The following is a 24,438-nucleotide window of genomic DNA, read 5'->3' as shown; positions in this document are numbered from 1 at the left end:
AGATACATTGTTATATAAAAAAGCACAGTATGGGGTAGTATGTATAGTACTCTAAAGTGAAAAATATTTTAACATTATTTTGCACATGTGCAAATGTGTATTTAGGAAAATTTCCTAAAATTGGAATTATTTGTACAGAAGCTTTGTGCATTTGTAATGTTGCTAGATTTTGCACAGCTGTTCTCCAGAATTATTGTATCAATTTACGCTGCCATCAGTGATGTATAAGAATGTTAAATTATATATCCAACTTCCTGATCTTTGCCAGTGTGAAGTTAAAAAATGGTATCTCAGTGTTGTTTTAATTTGTGAGATTGAATATCTTTAAATCTGTTTAAAAGCCATTTCTATGAAATATCCATATTCTTTGCCACTTTTTCTATTAGGGTATTTCATTTCCTTTTTTATTTATACGAGTTATTTCTGTATTAGGGACGTTAGCCCTTTGTGGTATGGGTAGCAAACCTTTTTGTTAATATACAAAAGCAGCAATAAATAGGTAGCTAGTAGCTATTATATTGGTCAACACAGGCTTAGAAGTAGCCTGCATTATTTACTGATGACCCACGTTTCGTTAGAACGGTGGTTACAGATGGGATAGGATGGGATTTTTTTTTTTTTTTTTTAAAGCACGTTGAATATTGTGGTTTTATATTTGGAAAACACAGAAAAAGTTTCATAACATGGGATTTTTAAGAAAGTAAAGTTTGATGAAAATCCTCTTAGCTGGTGAGACAGAGTTAAAAATAATTGTGTATCTAAGAATATTGTTAATTTCCAAGTATCATTGACAGTTGTGAAAAACAAAACTGTTTTAAACTGAATGCCTTTGTATCATTCCCATTTTTTTCTACTAGGTTACCACCAAAGAACATGATTTTGGTCTAGGGGCTCCAGTTTCTGAAGCTGAAAAATACCAGAATACTCTGCAGCTAGAACAAGAAGTGAGAAATCAAGATAAATTCATCTCTGCACTGAAATTACAGGTTACATTTATTTCCCTGAATTAATTTGAGATGAGGGCCTATTTTAAAACAAGAAGATGGAGAATAAATACTAATTCAGTGCTCCTTGGAATTTTATGGGTCTAAAATCATTCCATTTATATCCTAATCATTTTGATACATGAAGATTCAGATATATATGAGTGCAAACTATGTGGAAGTGTTGTGTCCAGTGCTTTTACGTACATAATCTTATTTAATTCCAACCTTGTGAAATAGTGCTGTGATTTCCATTTTACAGACATGGAAACTAAAATTCCAAGAAGCTATGGAATTACATTTGACCAACAAGTGACAAAGCTAGGTAGCATTTGTCTGGACTCCCAAGTTAGCTAGGATTTGAAGCCAGTTCTCTGGATCCCAGTTCCAGGTTTGATATTTGTTTTCCTGGTTCCTGATCTGCGGTAAGGCTGCTAATGAAGGCCATTAAAAGAAACTTCCTCTTTTAGGAAGACGGAGTAGACTTACTTTACCCTATTTGTCCCACTTAGTACAACTAAAAATGCTGAACATTTTGTTATAAAACAAACATAAGGACATTCTGAAAGGTGGGCAGGAGCAGGAAGACTGGCTAGGGACCCCAGCATACAATAATTGACATGTTAGTGAATTTCTGGGTTTTCCTTTTGCTCCATTTATCTCATTGCTAGAAAAACTGGCATCTAGAATGGATGCAGACAAAAAAAGAACTAGGAAGGGGGCAGTCTAGCAATGTAGACCACTTTTTTTTCTGTCCTGGGTTTTTATAGTTTATATATATTTTTAATCTGGAAACAATCTCAAACTTCTCTAAAAGTTGCAATTACAGAACAAAGAATATCCCCCCCCACAATCCCAAACCATTTGAGAGTAAGTTGCAGACCTGATGTCCTGATATCCCTAACATTTGAGTGGGTCTTTCCTATAGATAAGAACACTCTACTACAAGATCACAATACAACCTGGAAAAATCAGGAAATGAACTTGAATACATTGCTGCCAGCTAATCCTCTGACCCCATTCAGGTTTTTTCCAGTTGTCCCATAATGTCCTCAATAACAAAGAGATCCAGCATCACACATTACATTTAGCAATTGTGTCCCTTTATCTTCTTCAATCAGGAACATTCTTCCTTGATTTTCATGACCACAACACTTTGAAGAATACAAGCCAATTATTTTATAGAATGGCTATTGGTTTGGGTTTGTTATGATCATCTTTATGTTATGAACCTTTGGCTGTGTGGAAACCAGCCTTCATATTGGCCCACCTCCTTTATTCCCACTCTAATACGGTCTCCTTGCACATGGTACCAGAATTGATCTTTGTGACCAAGAGCATAGAGCAGAAGTGTTTAAGTTATAAAGTGATCTCTTGGATCACTTGCTCTATAGGAAGCAAGTTTCCATGTTGTGAGCAGCTCTGTAGATAGGCCCACCTGGAAAGGAACGGAAATAGCCAACAGCCAGTGAGAAACTGAGGTCTACCAAGTATGTTGGGTGAGTTTGGAAGGGGATTCTGTAGCCCCACTTAAACCTTCCTATGGTGACAGTCACCCTGACTGACTCCTTTGACCTAGTGAGAGACCTTAAACCAAAATTACCAAATTAAGCCACTTCAGATCCCTGATACCAGGAAACTGTGACATAATTGTTGGCTTAAGATACAAAATGAATACAGACAGGAATATCACAGAAGTGATGGTGGGTTCTTTTCATTGCCTCCTATCAAATAGCACACAATTTCAATTTGTCCCATTACTAATGATCTTTATTTGGATCCTTTGCTTAAAGTGTTATCTTCTGGGCTTTTCCCTGGTGAAGTTCCTCTTTTTTCTCTACTAATTATTTTTTAATTTTTAATTTTTTAATTAAAGTATAGTTGACACATAGTATTACATTATTTTCAGATATACAGCATAGTGATTTGACAACTCTATACTTCATGCTCTGCTCACCACAAGTGTAGTTGCCATCTGTCACCATACAGTGCTATTATAATACTATTGACTAAATTCCCTACATTTTACCCTTCATCCTTATGACTTACTCATCCCATAACTGGAAGCCTATACCTCTCACTCCCCTTCACCCACTTTCTCATCTTCCTCCCCTCTAGCAACCATCATTTTGTTCTCTGTATTTATGGATCTGTTTCTAATGAAGACTGTTTGGGGGCAATAACTACCTGTTCAAACACCATGAAAAAAACCGTAGCCTCATTCCTGCTGGAAAAATCTGAGTAAAGAGCCTAGACTTCCATCCTTGTCAAGCTGTGACAAGGAGTCCCAGCCATACCTCATGGCTCACCCTCTAAGCCCCCACATCCCACCAAGGTGATATCAAAAAGGCATGCTGGGGAGCTAAGACTGTATTGTCTACTAGGCAGTAAGTATCCCCCACAACCGCCTAGTGTCAGCAAAGACCACATCAGGAGCCTAGATATCCACCCTCACCGAGAGTAACAGGTTTCCCCTTTCCTTTTTGTTGACGTGGTTTCAGAGGGGACCACATGCAGATTCAGGATATTTACTTCCTTCTAGCAGTAACAAGTCCACCCACCCATAGAGTTGGTGGAGGACACATGGGAACAGTAATAAGGTACCTGTATTCTTCCTTACTGTGGTGGTATCAGCAGAGTCCTGGTGGGGACCCTGAACACCCATCCCTGCCTAATAGTAACAAGGACACCAGTCCTCCCCAGGTATCAACAGAGGCACAGTAGAGAAATTGGACTTCCACCTTCACCTGGCAATAAGAGGTAGCATCCCTGTTTATTAGCTGGAACTAAAGTCACAGAAGTGTGAGAAGAAGCCTACTAAAACACAAGAGCAGATCTCAATGAAAAAAAAAAATCACTTCTTATCTCAAAAATCAGGAATATCTCAACCTTAATGAGAAAAGACAACCAGAAGATGCCAACACAGAGGTGAAACAACTATCTCACAAGGATTTTAGATCCATTATCATATACATGCTTCATGCAGTTCTGACCATGTTTGAAACAAGCACAAAGCTAGAAAATCTCATCAAAGAAATAAAAGATAGAAAGAAGAACCAAGTGAAAATTTTGGAAGCAACCAAGATGTTCTTCAGTAGGTAAATAGATTAAAAAATTGTGGTATATCTGTACAATAGAATATTATTCCTTGATAAAAAGAAATGAACTATCAAGTCACAAAAAGACATGAAGGAAACTTGAAAGCAAATTGCTAGGTGAGAAAAGCTAACCAAAAAGGTTACATACTCCATGATTCCAACTATTTGACCTTCTGGAAAAGATAAAACATAGAGACATTAGAAAGATCACTGATTGCCAGGAATTTGAAGGAAGAAAAGGTGGGAAGGGTAAATGGAGCACAGGTTTTTTTAGGGAAGTGAAGCTATTCTGTATGATACAGTGGTGGTAGATACATGTCACTAAGCATTTGTCAAAAGCTGTAGAATCTACAACGCAAAGAGTAAACCCTAACATAAACTCTGGACTTTATTTAATGTGTCAATATTCATAAATAAGATGGGAAACTGTGTCATATGGGGAGAAGGAGTATGTGGGAACTCTCTGTATTTCCTGATTAACTTTTCTGTAAGCCTAAAACTACTCTAAAAGAAAAATGCGTAAGGGCACCTTGGTGGCTCATGTGGTTAAGCATCTGCCTTCAGCTCAGGTCATGATCCTGGAGACCTGGGATCAAGCCACGCATCTGGCTCCCTGCTTAGACTGGAGTCTGCTTCTCCCTTCCCCTCCCCCTGCATATGTGTGTGTGTGTGTGTGTGTGTGTGTGTGTGTCTCTCTCTCAAATAATTAAACTTCAAAAAAAAGTCAATTAAAAATGCACGGGAGAAAATATTTCTAAATCATATAGCTGATAAGGGATTAATATCGAGAATATATAAAGAAATTTACAACTCAATAATCAAAAAACAAAACAACCCAATTCAAAAGTGGGCAAAGGACTTGAATAGACGTTTTTCCAAAGATATACAAATGGCAAGTAAGCGCATGAAAAGATGGTCAACATCATGATCCATTGAAAAAAATGCAAATCAAAACCACAATGTGGTATCACTTCATACCTTTTAGGATTGCTGTTATCAAAACAAAATAACAAGTGCAGGTGATGTTGTGGAACAGCTGGAGCCCTTGTGCATTGTTAGTGGTAATATAAAATGGTGCAGCCGTGGTGGAAAAAGTTTAGCAGTTCCTGTAAAAGTTAAATATAGAATTACCACATGATCCAGCTATTCCACTCCTAGATATAGCCCCAAAAGATTGAAAATAGGAATTCAGATACTTGTACACTGATGTTCATAGCAGCATGATTTTCAATGGCCAAGAGGTGGAAGCAACCTAGCTGTCTGTCAATAGATGCATAACAAGATGTGGTGAGTACATACAATGGAATATTATTCAGCCTTTAAAAAGACTGAAATTCTGATGCAATATTGCAACACGGGTGAGACTTCAAAACATTATGCTAAATGAAATAAGCCAGGCACAGAGGAACAAGTATGTGATTCCACTTATATGAAGTACCTAGAATAGACAAATTCATAGAGGGTTATTGTTTAGTGGGTACAGATTTTGGGATAATTAAAAAAAATTCTGGAAATGGATGTGGGATGGTTCCAAAATATTGTGGATGTACTTACTGCCACCAAATCGCACACTTAGGAGTGGTTAAAATAGTAAGTTTTATGTATGTTTTACCATAATGAAAATTTTAAAAAATACAGTAACTGAAATTAAAAACTCAGTGCTCTCAAACAACAGGATGGAAAGGAGATAGGAATGAGTTGGTGAACATGAGAATAGAAAATGCAAATAACCTAATCTGAACAGAGAGAAAATGGGTTGAAAAAGTGTGAAGAGAGGCTCAGGACAGGTGGGACTATAACAAACTGTTTAATATTTAGATCACTAGAGTCCCAGAAAGAAAGTTAAGAGAGGATCAGACTGAAAAAATATTCAGAACATTAATGGAATGGAATACTGCCTGGCATACAGTATATTCTAAAATAATAGTTGAACTGAATTTTCAGAAACAAAATTAGGACACGGAAAAGACAGAATGAAAACAAAACCAATAGGTGATGTGTAATAGGCCATAAGCAGAAGAAAATAAAGTAGGAAGCCAAAAATAAAGTGGGAAGGCTAGATATTCTCCAAATTTGGCAAAAGACTTAATATGGATTAAAGAAGGTAACTGAACACCTACCAGGAATCTCTCAAAGAAACCCATGCCAAGACACCTTGGATTCAAACTTGTGAGAACTAAAGACAAAAAAAAGTAATTCTGAAAATAACAGTTCATTACTTATAGGTGAGCACCAATTCAAATAACAGCAGATCTGAAAATGTGGAGGTTGGAAAGAGGTGAAACATTTTATACAGTATTCTGTATTCAGTGAAAGTATCCTTCAGAAATTAATGGAAAATCAATGCATTCTCAGATAAAGAAAACTAAGATAATTGGTTGCCAGCAGAGCTATCCTACAAGAATAGCTAAAGGAATTGCTCTAACTAGAAAGGAAGTAATAAAAGAATCTTGAAAGAATAGGAAAGAAAGACAAAGAAGGATATGGCTAAATGCAATACAGTTTCCTTTTTTGTTGTTTTCTAAATTGTGTTTGTCAAACGTAATTCTCAATTACATTGAGATGGATGTGTTGTCAAATGTAATTCTCAATTACATCTAATGGATGTAGATGAAATATTTAAGATAATTATTTTATTAGTAGAGGAGGGTAAAGGGATATAAGGGGTATAAAGATAAGTAAGTTTTCTACACTTGAACTGGTAAAATGCTGTGCTAAGTTCCAAATAAATTACACTTTGAGCAACCACTAAAAAGCTGTGCAAAGAGATTTATCAAAAACACTATAAGTAATTCAAAATGGAATTTTAAAAAAGTTCAAGTAACCCACAGGAAGGCAGGAAAAACAAAACAAAAAAGACAAACGACCAAAAAGAAGTCACACTTGAATGTTTTTTTAAATTGAAGTATAGTTGACTCACACTTGAATCTTAACATAACAGTCTAAGTATAACAATTAAAAGACAGAAACTAGTAGACTGGATTAAAAAACCTGATCTAGCCTTAATGCTATCTGTAAGAAATTCACTTCAAATATAACTATACATGTAGGTTGAAAGGTTGAAAGGCATACAAACTGGAGATGAAGAAATAAAACTGTTGTCCCTGATGGTAGATGACGTGGTCCTCTACCTAGAAAATTTCATAAAATCTACAGTACAAAACTAGAACTAGCAAATGAGTTCATCAAGGTCACAATACATGTTCATTTTCTTTATATTAGCAATTAACATGTGGAAATCAGAAAATGCAATATCATTTACAATTACTCAAATAGAAAATGGAATCCTTAGATATTTGAAGTATGAACTTATAATCTGAAAACTACAACATGCTAATGAAAAACCAAAGAAGGTCTAAACAAATGGAGCGACATCATGTTTATGGATTGGAAGCCTCAACATAGTAAAGATGTCAGTTCTCTCCAAATCAGTATACATTTAATGCAGTTCTCATCAAAATCCCAACAAAAACAATTTTGAAAAGAATAATAAAGTGGGAAGAGTCATTCTCTTTGGTTTCAAAGCTTATTATATAACTACAGTAGTTAAGACTGGTATCACTAAAGAGATAGACACAGATCAATGATACAGAATAGAGAATCCAGAAATACCCTTACACAAGTTAAACCAAAAGGCTTTTGACAGAAGTGCAAATGCAGTTTAATGCAGGAAAGATAGTCTTTTCAACAAATGGTGCTGAAACAATTGAAAATGAATCTAGACCTAAACTCACACCTTAACACAAAAAATCAATTCCAAATGGATCATAAATTTAAATGTAAAACATAAAGTGGAAACTTTTTAGGATAATACAGAAAATCTTCAGGACCTTGGGCTTGGTGAAGAGTTCTTCGGTGTGACACCAAAAGCATGATTGATAAAAGAAAAATTGATAATTTGGACTTCATCAAAATTTAAATCTTTTGCTTTGAAAAATCCATCTAACAGGATGACAAAACAAGCTACAAACCATATTTCTTCCAGAAGAATCATATGTAAGATACATGAAGAATTCTTAAAAATCAGCACTAAAAAGGAACAATCCAATTAGAAAATGAGCAAAAGATGTGAAGAGGTATTTCATAGAAGGATATATGTTGATAAGCACATAAAAAGAAGTTCATCCTTTCTAAGCATCAGGGAAATGCAGATTTAGACCAAGATGAAACAACAATGCATGCCTATAAGAGCAGTTAGGATGGAAAATAGTGACAATACCCAGTGCTGGCAACGATGAGGAGATCACTCATACATTCCTGGTAGGAATGGGAAATGGTACAACCACTCTGGAAAATAGTTTTGTTCTTTATAAACTAAAGATGTATTTATCATACAGCCCAGCAATTGCACTCCCAGGTATGTCAGAGAAATGAAAACTTATGTCCACTCAAATACCTGTATGTGATTGTTCATAGCAGCTTTATTTGTCATAAAGGCTGGAAATAACTACAATTTCCCTTAATCAGTAATGACTAAACAAACTGTTAATCCATACCATGGAATATTAGCAACAAAAAAGAATGAACAATGCATTCGTGTAACTTGGATAGATCTCAGCGACATTATGCTCAGTGAAAAAGAGTGTCAAAAGATCACATACTATGATCTATATCACATGATTTTACTTATATAGCATTCCTGAAAAGACAAAATTATAGAGATTAGTGGCTGCTAAGAGTTAAGGATGGGGAGGGGAGAAGATGTGACTATAAAGGGGTAACAGGAGTGCAATCTTTGTGGTAATGGAATAATTGTATATCTTACCGAGATGCTGACTCTACATGGGATCCCATTGTACCAATGTCAAATCTCTGAGTTTGATATTGTATTATAATTATTTAAGTGGAACTATTGGGAAAAGTGGGTTAAGGGCCAAAGAAATTCTTTTGTACACTTTGTAACTTCCTGTGACTTCTTTGGTTATTTCAAAATAAAAAGTTTTTTTTTTAAAGCTACTTTTTGAGTACCTGTCATCTTCCAGAAATTTTACTTGAACTTTTATACTTGTTATACTTGACTACAATCCTTAAAATTGTAGGTATTCTCTCCATTTAGCAGATGAAAATCCAGAGGCTTCCATTTATTTTTCCTGAAGTCAGATGCATCTCTTAGGATCAAGAAAATATGGTAAATTGTCAGGATTAAGTAACTGATTAGAGAACTACAATAGGACTTGAACTGGTCTGCCTAATTCCAAAGCCTACATCCTTTCTACCACTTGAAACTGCCTCTTCTAAAGTAGTTGTGTCTTGGAATTTAGTAAAAGTGTATGGCTTGATGCTAGAGGTAAGGAGAGCGAGTGTTTAATTTATAATTTATTAGTTTTATTTCATTTAAAAATTTTGAGATTATATGTTAGGTATATAGTAAATGATATAGAAGTTAGAGGTGTGTTAATACTGAAGTTAGAGACAATCCCTTTAAAGTTGCTTAGAATTTAATGGAAGGGACAGGGAAGTAAACAATAATATATGTTATCAGATACCAAGATTAAATTGTATAAGAGGCTTTATGGTGGCACTGAGAGGAAAAGCATTTAACCTCTCCTGGTGCAGTGGAAAGTTAGCAAACATTTTTAGTGTGTCCTTATTGCTCAGAAATATAGCACTGTAGAAGCCATGAACAAAGATAAAAAGACATATGGATAGATAAATTGAAGTTTATGTGTGTTTATCTCACATCCTATAGTTTTAAAAAAGATATAAGTAATAAAAATAACTTAGGTAATAAGAATAGGGGAAAATAAACTTAATGAAAGCATGGGACAAGAATAGCAGGCAGAAGATCATTGCACACAGGTTCTGTGCTAGTTGCTAGAGGTGGGTTGCAGGTAGGCTTTAAAATTTCTTGAGGCCAGGGCAAAAAAGGAAACTTTATTTAAATAATTCACCATATGTCCTGACATATAGTCATTTTCAATGGGTCTAATATATTTTTTTTCCTTTAAAGGCATTTGGATACCTCCGTGATAGAAAAGGCCCTTTTCTTCATCCGTTGATGTTTTGATAGTGGGCTGGCAAGGAAAGCTGTGGTCCTCCACATTAGTCAGCAAATACTTGATTGATTTGGTATTTAGCTTAGTCAAGTAAGTTATTGATATGTTCAAAAGAACTTTTTTTTTTTTTGAGTTAACATATTTTGGTAACAAAAATTAGAAATTTAATTCTGAAGAACATTAATTGGTATTAAAATTAAGTAATTTCAAGACTGGTTTCTTTTGTGTAGATATAAATATTTGGCCATTTTTCTAATAGTTTTGGCTAAAAAGAAATAGTAATTAAGTTTATTAATTGTAAATTGTTTTGGAAGATGTAGCTATAAACCTTTGAATTTTCATTTAATATGTTTTTTCAGATAGGTATTACATTCACATGGTACAAAATTCAAAAAGTGAAAAATATATATATAGTTAGGTCTCCTTCTCGGGATGCAAACCTCCTTTCCTGATTCCAGTCGCCTGCTTGTTCTCCTCAGAGGGAAGCAAAGGAAATATTTTAATATGTTTATTTTCTTTCTAATTATAACAGATTGAAGATCTCAAACAGACAAATCATGGCTTGGAAGAATATGTTAGGAAACTCTTGGATAGTAAGGAGGTGGTAAGCAGTCAAGTAGATGATTTAACCAGCCACAATGAGCATCTTTGTAAAGAATTGATTAAAATTGACCAACTAGCAGAGCAACTAGAAAAAGAGAAAAATTTTGTGGTGGATACCGCTGACAAAGAACTTGAAGAAGCAAAGGTATTACATTTACCACAATAGGATTTTTTATTGAGTTCTAACTGATATATAGTATTGCATTAGCTCAAGTTGTACAAAATAATGATTCAGTATTTCTATATATTGTGAAATGATCAGTGCAGTAATTCTAGTTAGGATTTTAATTCTACTCTAAACATCATGCAATTATTGAATGCAATAGAAAGTGATGTTCACATTTATATCATTTGACAGTTTTTTAGATTTGACATTTTAAATATTTAGGGGTTAAATTGTATTGCACATTTTATTTCTTTTTAAAAAGTTTTGCTCAAAAAATTTCCAAAGTAATATGTAGTCATAATAAAAACTGGCAGGCAATAGGAATGTTCTGTATGGGCCATATATATATACATGATGGAAGATTGCTCAGCCATCAAACAGGGTGAAATCTTGACATTTGCAACAACATGGATGGAACTAGAGGGTATTATGCTAAGCAAATTAAGTCAGAAAAACAAATATCTTATGATTTCACTTATATGTGGAATTTAGGAAATAAAACAGATGAACATATGGGAAGGGGGGAAAAAGAGAGGGGGAAGTACACCATAAGAGATTCTTAATGATAGAGAACAAACAGGGTTGATGGAGGGAGGTGGGCAGGAGATGGGCTAAATGGGTGATGGGGTTTAAGGAGGGAACTTGTTATGATGAGCACTGGGTGTTATATGTAAGTGATGAATCATTAAATTCTACTCCTGAAACCAGTGTCACACTGTATGTTAACTAACTAGAATTTAAATAAAAATTTTGAAGAAAAGCAGGAATGTTTTGTATATAGGACATTTCTCTTCCTTCCTAATTCTTCTCTCCTCTGCAGAAATATCTACCAACAAATAGATGATACATGTATTTCCATCCTTTTTTTCTGTTTTCACACCCACAATTTATTTCACACTTTAAAAAGGTTTTTTTAATCAAAGTTTTAAATTTTTGTGTAGTAAAATTTGTCAATCTTTATTGACTTTGAGTTTTGATTCTTTTATCTTTTCAAGGTCCTCCCCCTTTTTAAAAATTTGAATAACTATTTTTAGAGCAGTTTTGGGTTTATAGCAAAATTAAGCAGAATGTATAGAGATTTCCCATATACCCCTGGCCCTACATATGGACACCCTCCCTGTTAGCAACATCCCCCACCCAAGTGATACCTTTGCTAAAATTGATGAACCTACGTTGACTCATCATTATCACCTAGAGTCCATAGTTTACATTAGGGTTCACACTTGGTGTTATATGTTCCAAGAGTTTGAACAAATGTAGAATGAAATGTGTGTACCATTATGGTATCATGCAGAATAATTTCACTGCCCTAAAAATCCTCTGTTCTCCACCTAGTTTTGATTCTTGTTTAGGAAGATCTTCTCACCTCAAGAACTCAAGAATATTTTCTACATTTTTAAATACTTTTTAATATTTTTGTAAGTTTTAATCCTGGAATTTCTTTTTGTTCTAGTATGAGGTAGGGTTGGGATAGTCCTTCCTTTAGTCACTGATTTGAAATGCCATTTTAATAATTACTAAATTCTCATATGTGCTTGGATATGTTTCTGGATTATTTGATTTCATGGACTTCTTATGTGCTGTTATCTGTGCCACCATCACATTATTTTAGTTAATGTAGCTTTATGATATTTTGATAAACATTTTATTTCTTGATTGAGTTTTTAGTACTCTGCCATGAAATTTAGAAACTAGGAACATTAAGAAACTTCACATATTATAAACTTTGCTTTATATTATAACTAAGCTATACTTGAAACTATGAGATAAAAATGTTTGACATCTGAGGCCAGTAAGGTTTAGGGTAATTTGTTATCTAGGAATAGAAAATAAAATAGTAAATACTCAAAATATTTTAATGTAAAAAATGTTGGAAATTATAACTTCACACAATTATAATTTTTATTGCCTAACAGTTTATAAGCAAGATACAATGTATTTCAAAGCCAGAGTGAACCTATTGAATTTTTTTTTCTTCTTTCGAAGATTTTATTTATTTATCTGACAGATCACAAGTAGGCAGAGAGGCAGGCAGAGAGAGGAGGAAGCAGGCTCCCTCCTGAGCAGAGAGCCCAATGCGGGACTTGATCCCAGGACTCTGGGATCATGACCTGAGCCGAAGGCAGATGATTGCTACTAAAGTATTTGAAGGACATTAAAAGGTAGCTTGAATATTTTAAACATTTTTCAATAAATTCTTTTTGTTTATACTGTTTCTTTTAAGAATAGTTATCCTTCATTAACAATTTAGTGTCAAATTAAGTTCAGTCTTAATAATAAAAATTATCGAGATGCTTAGGTGGCTCAGTTGGTTAAGCATCTGCCTTCAGCTCAGGTTTTGATCCCAGAGCCCTGTGATTGAGTGCCCATTGGGCTTCTTCCTTGGAGGGGAGCCTACTCCTCCCTCTGCATGCCACTCCTGCTTGTGCCCTCTTTCTCTCTCTCTGACAAATAAATAAAATCTTTAAAAAATAATAAAGATTATCAAATTAAAGAATATTGGGTTAATGTTTTATTTTCTTTCTTGTTTTCTTCCTCAAATTAAAAATTATGTTGCTTCCCAGTCTAGGGTGCCTAGTTGGCCAAATTCCCCTGAAGAGAGTACCCAGTTTTGAAGTCATCAATTTTAAAGGATTCTTAAAATCTGTGTTAGAGAGTGAGTACTCTGTCAGGGTGAATCCTCTGCTATCAAAAAGAGAATTTAAGGAATGGGAAAGGTTTAAAATAAAAGAGCTAGGATTTACCTAAAACTGAAAATGTTAAGCCCATAGATGGAAATTCTGCCTAGCTTCAAAAAGAGCATTTCTAGGAAATAGACATTCACATATGATGTGGAATGTTTGGTATATCTGAGAATTGGAAAGCTTGAGTAGAGATAGCATTGCTAATGCAGGAAAGACATGGAATAGTAAATAAAGAGGGGATAAAATGGGTTGTTTGAATGTACTGAAATGAAATCACCAACCTCAGTAAGTGAATGTTACAGGTAGAATGGGGAGTAGAAAGTACATGACCAGTGTTGGGGATATGAACACCAGTGCATGTTGTCATCATCCTTATGTCATTGGGTATGTAGTTTAGGTATCCAATTACTGGGGAGAGATTCCTTGTCTGATTTGTGGGATGAAGCTTGAAACAGAATTTCTGATTTGAGAGTTGAGAAAGAATATTTGTATTCCTGTACTCTTTGGGCTTATGCTCTAGAGAGGTAGAGTTTGAGGTTAAGTCAGTTTGTCTGGAATTGAGGTAGATAATATTAAGTGTATTTATTTGCAAGAGTTTACTTTTAGTCATATTTTTAAAGGTCAAGAGAATGACTTCTTCCATCATTTATTACATTAAAATGTATTGAATATTTACTATTTTATTTTCTATTTCTGTGTAACAAATTACTCCTAAATGTTAGTGCCCTCAGATAACAAACATTTGTTTCTCATAGTTTCAAGTATAGCTTAGTTAGCTGGGTAGTTTTGGTTTACTGTTTCTCAGGAAATTGTAATCAAATGGTTGCCAGTCTGTAGTCATGGCTTGATGGGTACTGGAGGGTTTGCTTTTAGATAACATACTCAGATGACTGTTGGCTTTTGGCGGGAAGCTTCAGTTCCTTGACAGGTGCACCTCCTTTAAGGTTGTTTGATAGTTTTATATCTGCTTGCTTCCCCTGAGCCAGTCATCCAAGAGAGGCAGAAAGGAGGAATCTGCAATGCCTGTTATGATTGTCTCAAAAGTTACAAACCATCATATCCTGTTCACTAGAAGTGAGTTACTAAGTATATGCCACACTTAAGGGGAAGGGAATTAAGCTCCATCATTTGAAGTAAGGAATATCAAAATTTATGAATGTATTTTAAAACCACCAGAATTATATGCCTCCTTTTATCTTCTCATTTTGAGGTTTTTTTTAATCATTCATATTTTAATAATACAGTGTTTCTCAGCTGATTCAACATAAATTTTTGAAATAAGCAGAATTGCGATTTTACCATTACTAGTTTCTTCATACAATTTATATTTTAATTAACATAAGGGCTATTCTTGGACTGGATCTTCGATAGCTCTTGTCATTATTACATTGGTATGTGTTTCATCAATCAAAAATATTTCAAAATTTACCATTGAAAGATAAAGTGTAAGGCTATTTAAGTTCTTCCTCCCCTCATGCTGATTCCCCCTCTTCCTTCCCTGTTTTATTTTACTCTGTAGTACTTTCCAACTACTTTTCCCTATGCACACTCTACTCCAGCCACACTAGCTCCTTACTATTCCTTGGAATTTAGCTGACATTCTTTTACCTTAGGGCATTTGCTTTTATTGTATCTTCTGCCTGGAATGATCTTTCAGATTTTTATATAGTTGATCTCCTTTCTCTCTCTCTCTTTTTAAATATAATAATCTTTTTTTTTATTTCTTTTCAGTCTACCAGAATTCATTGTTTATGTACCACACCCAGTGTTCCATGCAATACATCCCCTCCATAATACCCACCACCAGACTCACCCAACCTCTCACCCCCTTCCCCTTCAAAACCCTCAGATTGTTTTTCAGAGTCCATAGTCTCTCATGGTTCATCTCCCCTTCCAATTTCCCCCAACTGCCTTCTCTTCTCCATCTCCCCATGTCCTCTGTGTTATTTCTTATGCTCCACAAATAAGTGAAACCATATGATAATTAGCTCTCTCTGCTTGACTTATTTCACTCAGCATAATCTCTTCCAGTCCCATCCATGTTGATACAAAAGTTGGGTATTCATCCTTTCTGATGGAGGCATAATACTCCATAGTGTATATGGACCACATCTTCCTTATCCATTCATCCGTTGAAGGGCATCTTGGTTCTTTCCACAGATTGGTGATTGTGGCCATTGCTGTTATGAACATTGGGGTACAGATGGCCCTTCTTTTCACTACATCTGTATCTTTGGGGTAAATACCCAGTAGTGCAATTGCAGGATCATAGGGAAGCTCTATTTTTAATTTCTCAAGGAATCTCCACACTGTTTTCCAAAGTGGCTGTACCAACTTGCATTCTCACCAACAGTGTAAGAGGATTCCCCTTTCTCCACATCCTCTCCAACACACATTATTTATTGTCTTGTTATTTTTGGCCATTCTAACTGGTGTAAGGTGGTATCTCAATGTGGTTTTGATTTGAATCTCCCTGATGGCTAGTGAGGATGAACATTTTTTCATGTGTCTGGTAGCCATTTCTATGTCTTCATTGGAGAAATGTCTGTTCATGTCTTCTGCCCATTTTTTGACATGATTATCTGTTTTGTGTGTGTCGAGTTTGAGGAGTTCTTTATAGATTCTGGATATCAGCCTTTTTTCTGTACTGTCATTTGCGAATATCTTCTCCCATTCTGTGGGTTGCCTCTTTGTTTTGTTGACTCTTTCCTTTGCTGTGCAGAAGCTTCTGATCTTGGCAAAGTCCCCAAAATTCATTTTTGCTTTTGTTTCTTTTGCCTTTGGAAACATATCTTGAAATAAGTTGCTGTGGCTGATATCGAAGAGGTGACTATGTTCTCCTCTAGGATTCTGATGGATTCCTGCCTCACATTGAGGTTTTTTATATCCATTTCAAGTTTATCTTTGTATAAGGTATAAAAGAATGGTTGAGTTTCATTCTTCTACATATAGCTGTCCAGTTTTCCCAGCACCATTTATTAAAGAGACTGTCTTTTTTCCACTGAATATTTTTTCCTGCTTTGTCGAAGATTATTTGACTATAGAGTTGAGGGTCCATATCTGGGCTCTCTACTCTGTTCTACTGGTCTATGTGTCTGTTTTTGTGCCAGTATCATCCTGTCTTGGTGATCACAGCTTTGTAGTAAAGCTTGAAATCAGGCAGCATGATGCCCCAAGTTTTGTTTTTCTTTTTCAACATTTCCTTAGCAATTCTGGGTCTATTCTGATTCCATATAAATTTTAGGATTGTTTGCTCCAGCTCTTGGAACTATAAACTTCCAAAATTGAACCAGGAAGACCCCCTTTCTCTTTGTTCACAGGTCTCCTTTCAAAGAGGACTTAATTGATAACCCTATTTAAAATTCCAATCTATTCCTTCATAAACACTCCCAATATCCTTAACTCTCCTTTTTTTTTTTTTTTAACCCTAATGTACTATGTAATTTATTTGTTAGGTTTATTTTTCATTGTCTGTCCAGATGGAATGTAAGGTCCACAAAGGCAGGGATCTTTGTTTATTTTTTTTATCTCAGTTGCTTAGAACAGATGTGAATGCTTATTATGTATTTTTTTAATAAGACAGTAACTGTCTGATATATATTTCACCTGTTATCTTTTTCTTCTCTTTTCAGCTAGAATATAAGTTCCATGAGGGCAGAGGTTTTCTTTTTTTTTTTTTATTTAAATTCACTTAATAACATAGAGTGTATTATTAGTTTCAGAGGTAGAGTTCAGTGACTCAACAGTGTTATATAACCCAGTACTCATTATATCACATGCCCTCATTAATGCCCATCACCCTGATACTCCTCCCCTTCAGCAACCCTCAGTTTGTTTCGTATGGTTACGAATCTCTTATGGTTTATCTTCCTCTCTGATTACATCTTATTTTATTTTTCCCTCACTTCCTCTGTGTTCCTCTGTTTTGTTTCTTAAATTCCACACATGAGTGAAATCAAGACAACTGCCATTCTCTGATTGACTTATTTCACTTAGCATAGTTCCCTCTACTTCCATCTATGTTGTTGCAAATGGCAAGATTTCAGTTTTTTGATGGCTGAGTAATATTCCATTGTTTATATATACCACATCTTTATCCATTCATCTGTTGATGAACATCTGGGCTCTTTCCATAATTTTCCTATTGTGGACATTGCTGCTGTAAACATTGGGATGCAGATGAAAGGCAGAGGTTTTTGTCTATTTTATTCACTGCTATTCCCAGCATATAACACAATGTCAGGTGCATAGTAGGTCCTCATTAATCGTTTGTCAGATAAATGAAAACACTGGGTTAACATCTTTTCATTTGGGCTAGTTATAATTTTGTTTTTCAGAGTAGAATCAGCATTATGTTTTTGGTTTTTTAAATTTTTATTTATTTTTTAAATTTCTTTTCAATGTTCCAGAATTCACAGCATTATGTTTTTTATGTCTGTAATAGTAATACATGTTTATCATAAAAATTTAATTTCATATAGAGGAGTATAATGAAGAAAATCACATCCTACTATAATTAGACGTAATCTTATCTTGCTGAGTGTACATATTACTGGTTATGTTCCATCTGTATCTATGATATGTGTGTATAAATTTCCTTTTTACAACAATATGTCAGATAAAATTTTTGGCAGTGTTTTTATACCTAATTTAATGTGGGCACCTTTATACATAATTTAATATAGATCCATTTTTTTGGCATCTACATAATAGTGTAACTTAAAGCATTGAAAATTCCCTATCCAAAACTGTATAAGCTTATCCAAACTATACATAAGTTTTGTTTCATACCATTGCCCCTTAGTATTTCATGGATTACAAAAGATATGACTTTCAGAGAAATCTTAGAAAAGAATTTGGGTCTAAATAACAAATGAGGAGCAATAATTCCAGAAAAGTTAAATTTAAAATATAGCAGGAAACAGTTTAGAATAATGAGTGGACGGTTTATGAATTGAAAAATAAGTTTATTAAACTAATATGCATTTATAGCATAGATTATATCAAATAAATCTTTGCATGAAAACATAGTCACTGTCTTCTAGAGACATAGAATCTAGTCATATACTAACTACATGACTACGGGTAGCTATACTGTAAGACTGGGTATGTTCAATGTCCTAAAACTGATACAAAAAGTATTTTATAGGTTTGATTGAACTAAACTATTAAAAGAGTTCAGAAGAGAAAGCAGTCACTCTGACTTTGGTGATTTGGGAATACTTTTATCCTACTCATTCTTTTATCTCTTCCCTATTATCATCTTCAGAATTTTAATTAGTATTGACATTTTATTGCAGTTTGTAGGGAGTAATTTGGTAAAATATAACCAATTACTATTTCATAACAAACTTGGGTTAATGGAAAGGAACTGCTGTATTTCATTCTATGTTCTTTTATCATCCAAAGGTAGGTGAACAGAAAGGCTAGATTATCATTTCTTTTGTAAATTATTCACTGCATGATTTTATTTTTAAGTGGCTTCCCTTTTTTAGTTTTTAATTTAATTTTATTTTTTCATCATGGTAAGTGTACTATTTAATCTCCATCCCCTCTTTCACCTACCTCATCCACCCCCCACTCTGGTAACAGTTTGTTCTCTATGGTTAAGAGTCTGTTTCTTGGTTTTTCTCTCTCTCTTTTTTTCCACTTAGCTCATTTATTTTGTTTCTTAAATTCCACATATGAGTGAGATCATATGGTATTTGTCTTTCTCTTTTTTTGCTTAGCATTATACTCTATACTCCATCTGTGTCATTGCAAATTGCAAGACTTCATTCTTTTTATGGCTGAATAATATTCCATTTGTGTGTGTGTGTGTGTGTGTGTGTGTGTGTGTATTTATGTATGTATATATAACCACATCTTTATCCATTCATTTATCAATGGACACTTGTGCTGTTTCCATAATTTGGCTATTGTAAATAATACTGCAGTGAACAGACGGGTTCTTGTATCCCTTTGAATTAGTGTTTTTATATTTTTTGGGTAAATACCCAGTAGTGTGATTATTAGATCATAAGGTAATTCTAATTTTAATTTTTTGGAAACCACCATACTGTTTCTGCAATGTCTGCACCAGTTTGCATTTCCACCAACATAAAGATTCCTTTTGGTCCACATCCTTGCCAGTACCTGTTTCAAGTGGCTTCCTTTTTTGATGTTCTCTTTTTAATCTGTTTAAATATTTTTAATCTAAATAACCTTTTTTTTCTGGCTTATTTTTCAGATTGAACTCATTTGCCAACAAAATAATATAATAGTATTGGAAGATACAATAAAAAGGCTTAGATCTGTAAGTACATTTTTTACACATTTAAGTTGCGGAGTCATTTTTATTCTGTTAGACTGTGAAAAATGGTGTATGTGTTTTAGTTCTCCTGCATTTTGTGAACATTAAAAAATGTCTGCTTTCTAAAATCAGCACTCTGCTTGGTGCACAGGGGCGCTTCCCATCTGTAAGAGCATTGTTGTTCTTGCTCCATTTCATTGTTATGCCTTTCTTTCCCAGAGGTGGAGAGAACTTTGGTTGGTTTTATTAGTACCCTTAGCTGTTACTTGATTTAAAATGATGACCATGAGTAATTTAATTCTCAAAATATAAGATGCATTTGTTTACACATTAACTTTTATCCCTCTTAGTAATAAATATTAAATCAGATGTTGTAAGTTAATTCAGAGTAGTGAGTTTTCTTTTTCTAACAATGTGAAATGAAAACTCCTTTTAGACTGTTTAATGTTATCATTTAAAATATTTGGAACACCCTCTCTGAAAGCATATCTGTAATTTTCTCCCAATAAAGTATTGGTAAAATAAAGATTGTAAAAGAAAAAATGCTTCTAAATACATTAAGGTAAACGAGAATGTACTTGAAAGTGTATACAAGTATAAAATATCCAGCATTCATTTAATTTATTCATTCATTGAACAATTATGGAACAAAACTTAGATGCCGTAAACAGAAGCTTTAATATTAGCATACAAGTTTCCTAAGCAAATTAATTCAATTTCTAGGACTTACAGCTAGATCTGTGTGCATTTCTGTCCCCGAAATTTCTTTACCATTTTTCCTTAAAATTATTGAGTAAATTTAAGGGTTCTTTCAGTTAAATATAAATATAGTACATTCACAAATGCTAGAAAAAGAAGGCAGCTAACTGCTTTTTAAAGAGTACTGATGAATTATCTTCTAAAATACCAAGTTTATTATTTTTAAGGATCCTGTTTATTCAATTTTCATATAGAAAATGATGCTAATAGTGTAGCTTAAAATAATAACCTAATTTTTTCCTCCTTGGCAAGATAATTTTAGAGACTGAAAAAGCACAAAATAAATCTCCTTCCAGACTTGATTCCTTTGTCAAGACTTTAGAAGCAGACAGAGATTACTACAAGAGTGAAGCTCAAAATTTGAGAAAGATGATCAGAAGTAGATCTAAAAGTCCAAGACGCCCATCTCCATCTTCCCGGGTAGGTTTTGGAAACTTACAAATATTTTGGAGTTTATTGCTCAAACACTGACTTCTATTCTTTGATTTACCTAATATGCAAACAATTCATTTTGATTTGGCATGAATTGATATATCCAAGAATTGGGAAGACAGAGATCTCTTTCATGGCACAGTGGACCACTGAATTTGGTTCTGTATCCCCAGTATTGGTAGTAGTTGGGAGGTAATCAGATAAATGTGGACCAGTTTGGGACGAAGCTGTTTAAAAGAGAAGTGATTTTTTGGGGGCGCCTGGGTGGCTCAGTGGGTTAAAGCCTCTGCCTTTGGATTGGGTCATGATCCCAGGGTCCTGGGATCGAGCCCCGCATCAGATTCTCTGCTCAGCGGGGAGCCTGCTTCCTCCTCTCTCTCTGCCTGCCTCTCTGCCTACTTCTGATTTCTGTCTGTCAAATAAATAAATAAATAATCTTGAAAAAAAAAAAAGAAGTGATTTTTTTAAAACTTTTTTATCATTTCTTTTCATTGTATCATCATGTTTGATTGAGTAGAGATTGTGTAGTGCTGTTTTTTTAGAGCCACGTGTCAAAGAAGAATTTCAGATTTCTTATATAATAATCATAGGGTACAAACTGTGATGTAGAGCTTTTGAAGACAACAAGAGACCGTGAGGAACTAAAATGCATGCTGGAAAAATATGAGCGTCATTTGGCAGAAATTCAGGGTAATGTCAAGGTTCTTACATCTGAGAGAGACAAGACCTTTCTTCTTTATGAACAGGTAAATTTATTTATAAATAACATATCTAATAATATTCAATTTTTGAGATATGTAATTTTTTTAGTTCTATAAGAATGCTTAAATCTGCCAATCAAATTAACCTAACATTTGGAAATTACTTTGTTCTTAAGGTATTCTTAATGAAATGTAATGTATTTCCAATACAATAAGTGTATGTGTACATACACAAATATACACCTTTTTCCTTATATCCAAAAAAGATCATATACATGTATAGAAATAGTCTGATTTTTGGCATGAGAAATGAAGAAATTGTTAAATGACAGGAAATGGTGAGTTCAAGGTAAACTTGAGATTTGGGGTTAGAAAATGCTAACATTACTTTGATATCAATCACTTTAGGAAATGCCTATAATTTTCTTAATTTAGGAGAGTAAAATCAGTTTATAGTTTATACCCATTTTTAGCTTAGTTATATATATAGCCCTTATTTAGCTAATCATTTAGCTAATTTACTCAACAAATATTAAACCTCATAAATCACTAACAATTTCTTCTAAAAATATCAAATTTTACTGAGAATTATCACTATCAGGGGTGCTTGGGTAGTTCAGTCGGTTAAGCATCTGCCTTTGGCTCAGGTCATGATCCCAGGGACCTGAGATGGAGCCCAGCATCTGGCTCCCTGCTCTGAAGGAGGCCTGCTTCTCCCTCTCCCACTCCTCCTGCTTGTGTTCCCTCTCACTGTGTCTCTCTCTATCAAATAAATAAAATCTTTAAAAAAAAAAAGAATTATCACTACTGTATGCAGGGTTCTGAGCTTGCTACTCTAAGAGATAGAAAAAAATGATAAAATACCAACACTGTTTTCTATGTTCACAGTCTACTTGGGGAGATAAAGTATAGTATAGTATAAAGTATAGTCTTATATGTATTTTTTATTACTTAAGTATAAGTAGTCCAGAAGATGTTGTAACAAAAGAAGTTGGTATTTTTAGTTGTTGTGATTAAGGAAATCTTTGCTAGATGATATGGAATTTGAGTCCTAAAGGAAGAAAGGAGTTCCTATTATCCTGAAAGAGGTAAGGAACATTCCAGACCAAAGGAATAGTGAGAGGCAAATGATAAAGGCAGGAAAATCAGTAGATAAATCGATCAGGTTAAGATTAGACTAAAAGCTATATGCCATTGGAGTAAGGGGGAGCTAAGGCTTGAGAGGTAAATTGAACTAGAGCCTAGAGCAGGGGTCTGCAAACCTTTTCTGTGAATGCCAGAAAATAAGTATCTTGGGCTCTGCAGGCCACACAGTTTCACAGCTCTTCAACTCTGTTGTGATGTGAAAGTAGGCTATAGACAATTAACAAATGAATGAGTTTGGCTGTGTTACAATATAACTTTACTTTTGAACATGGAAATTTGAATTTCACATTATTTTTACTTATGATACATATTATGAAATCTGTTTGTTTTTTTGATCATTTTTTAAAAGTGTAAGAAACATTCTCAACTTACAGACTTACAAAAACAGGAGGCAGGCTGGATTTGGCCTGTGAACTACATGTAGTTTGCCAACTTCTGAAGTACATGTAGAGGCTGTTTAATGGGCTTTATAAGGGGTTTATACTTTGTTTTATAAGCAATGGGCAGTCTGTTTTTTGTTTTGTTTTGTTTTGTTTTGCTTTTTTAGGACAGAAGAAATGACCAATGCCACATTTTTACAATTTAAACCTGTTAACAATTTTATATTATCTGTTTCATAATCTTTTTGTGTTACCTTTTTATAACAATTTTTCTTTCAAGAGAATTGGAAGAAGGGGAAATTGTGGACTCTTTAGAAGGCTGTGAAAGCAGTCCATGCATGAGGCATTAAGAACTAAACTAGCATGCTATCAGTGGAAGTAAGGATAGGGAGAGATGCAATAGATACTGTAACAGAAGCCTTGACAAGATTTGGTTTTAGCAAAAAGGAGGGATAAATGGACCTCACTGAAGTTCTTTTTTGAATGACTGAAGAATTTTGGTAGTAGAAAAAGAAATAGTGAAGCCATTTGTGATTTGAGGGAAAAGATGTATTATTTTCAGAGAGATGGAGTAAGATGACGGTCATACAATCAGGTGGTAATTGCATTTAGGCAGAAGAGAATGTGGGACTACAGTGGGGAGAGAGGTAAGAACTGAATATGTAGATGGGGAATTCATCTTCTTAGAGGTGACTTTGTGGCCTTCAGAGTAGATGAGGTCTCTGAATGGGAAAGCTATAGAGGAACAGATGAAATGTTGGGATTTTTTTTCCAATTAGTATGGGAATATTTAAAAGAATAAGAAGATAGGAAACTAAGGTAGAAAAATATTAAGCCCGAGGAAAGAATGAGTCTAAAATAGGGTGTTGAAGGTAATGTCAAATGTTGCCAAATATTAAAAATGGGAACTGAGAAAAGGCCATTTGGTGAGGTCATTATTTGAAATTCTGCAAAGAGATAGGTATAGGAGCCAAGTAGTTTACACTGGGGTGGGATAGTAGGTGCTGAGGAACAGGCAAATGGGTACAAACCATAGTGCAAAAAAAAAATATGTCTAATGCAAAAGAGATATGGGATGGTAAATGGGGAAGCAAGGTTAAATGACAGTTTTTTAAGATATGGGAGCCATGTGTTGTGGTAGAGGGAGGGGAGAAAGCCAGTGGAGAGGGTGGTATTCAAAGTGAAAGGAAATAATTAT

At 34.4% G+C, this 24,438-nt stretch overlaps 1 protein-coding gene across 3 annotated transcripts in view; it reads left to right on the top strand.

The window, feature by feature from the left end:
• Nucleotides 1-24,438, top strand: part of LOC111155933 (testis specific 10) — a 124,355-nt gene that overhangs the window by 12,884 nt on the left and 87,033 nt on the right. The window contains exons 1-6 of one of the 3 annotated variants that reach the window (XM_022516414.1): nucleotides 934-986; nucleotides 10,032-10,167; nucleotides 10,610-10,825; nucleotides 19,760-19,825; nucleotides 20,834-21,001; nucleotides 21,604-21,759. In XM_022516414.1, the coding sequence (XP_022372122.1) occupies nucleotides 20,951-21,001; nucleotides 21,604-21,759 (207 nt within the window). In that variant the 5' untranslated portion in view covers nucleotides 934-986; nucleotides 10,032-10,167; nucleotides 10,610-10,825; nucleotides 19,760-19,825; nucleotides 20,834-20,950. Of the gene's footprint in view, nucleotides 1-857; nucleotides 987-10,031; nucleotides 10,168-10,609; nucleotides 10,826-19,759; nucleotides 19,826-20,833; nucleotides 21,002-21,603; nucleotides 21,760-24,438 lie in introns of those variants that run through there. The other 2 variants (XM_022516416.1, XM_022516415.1) reach the window with 2 other exon arrangements.

The sequence above is a fragment of the Enhydra lutris genome, unplaced genomic scaffold (assembly GCF_002288905.1).
Source record: "Enhydra lutris kenyoni isolate GAN:26980312 unplaced genomic scaffold, ASM228890v2 scaffoldscaffold44, whole genome shotgun sequence".
Lineage (NCBI taxonomy): Eukaryota > Metazoa > Chordata > Mammalia > Carnivora > Mustelidae > Enhydra > Enhydra lutris.
Note: the sequence above shows the minus strand (reverse complement) of the source record. Positions and strands in the feature narration are given on the sequence as shown.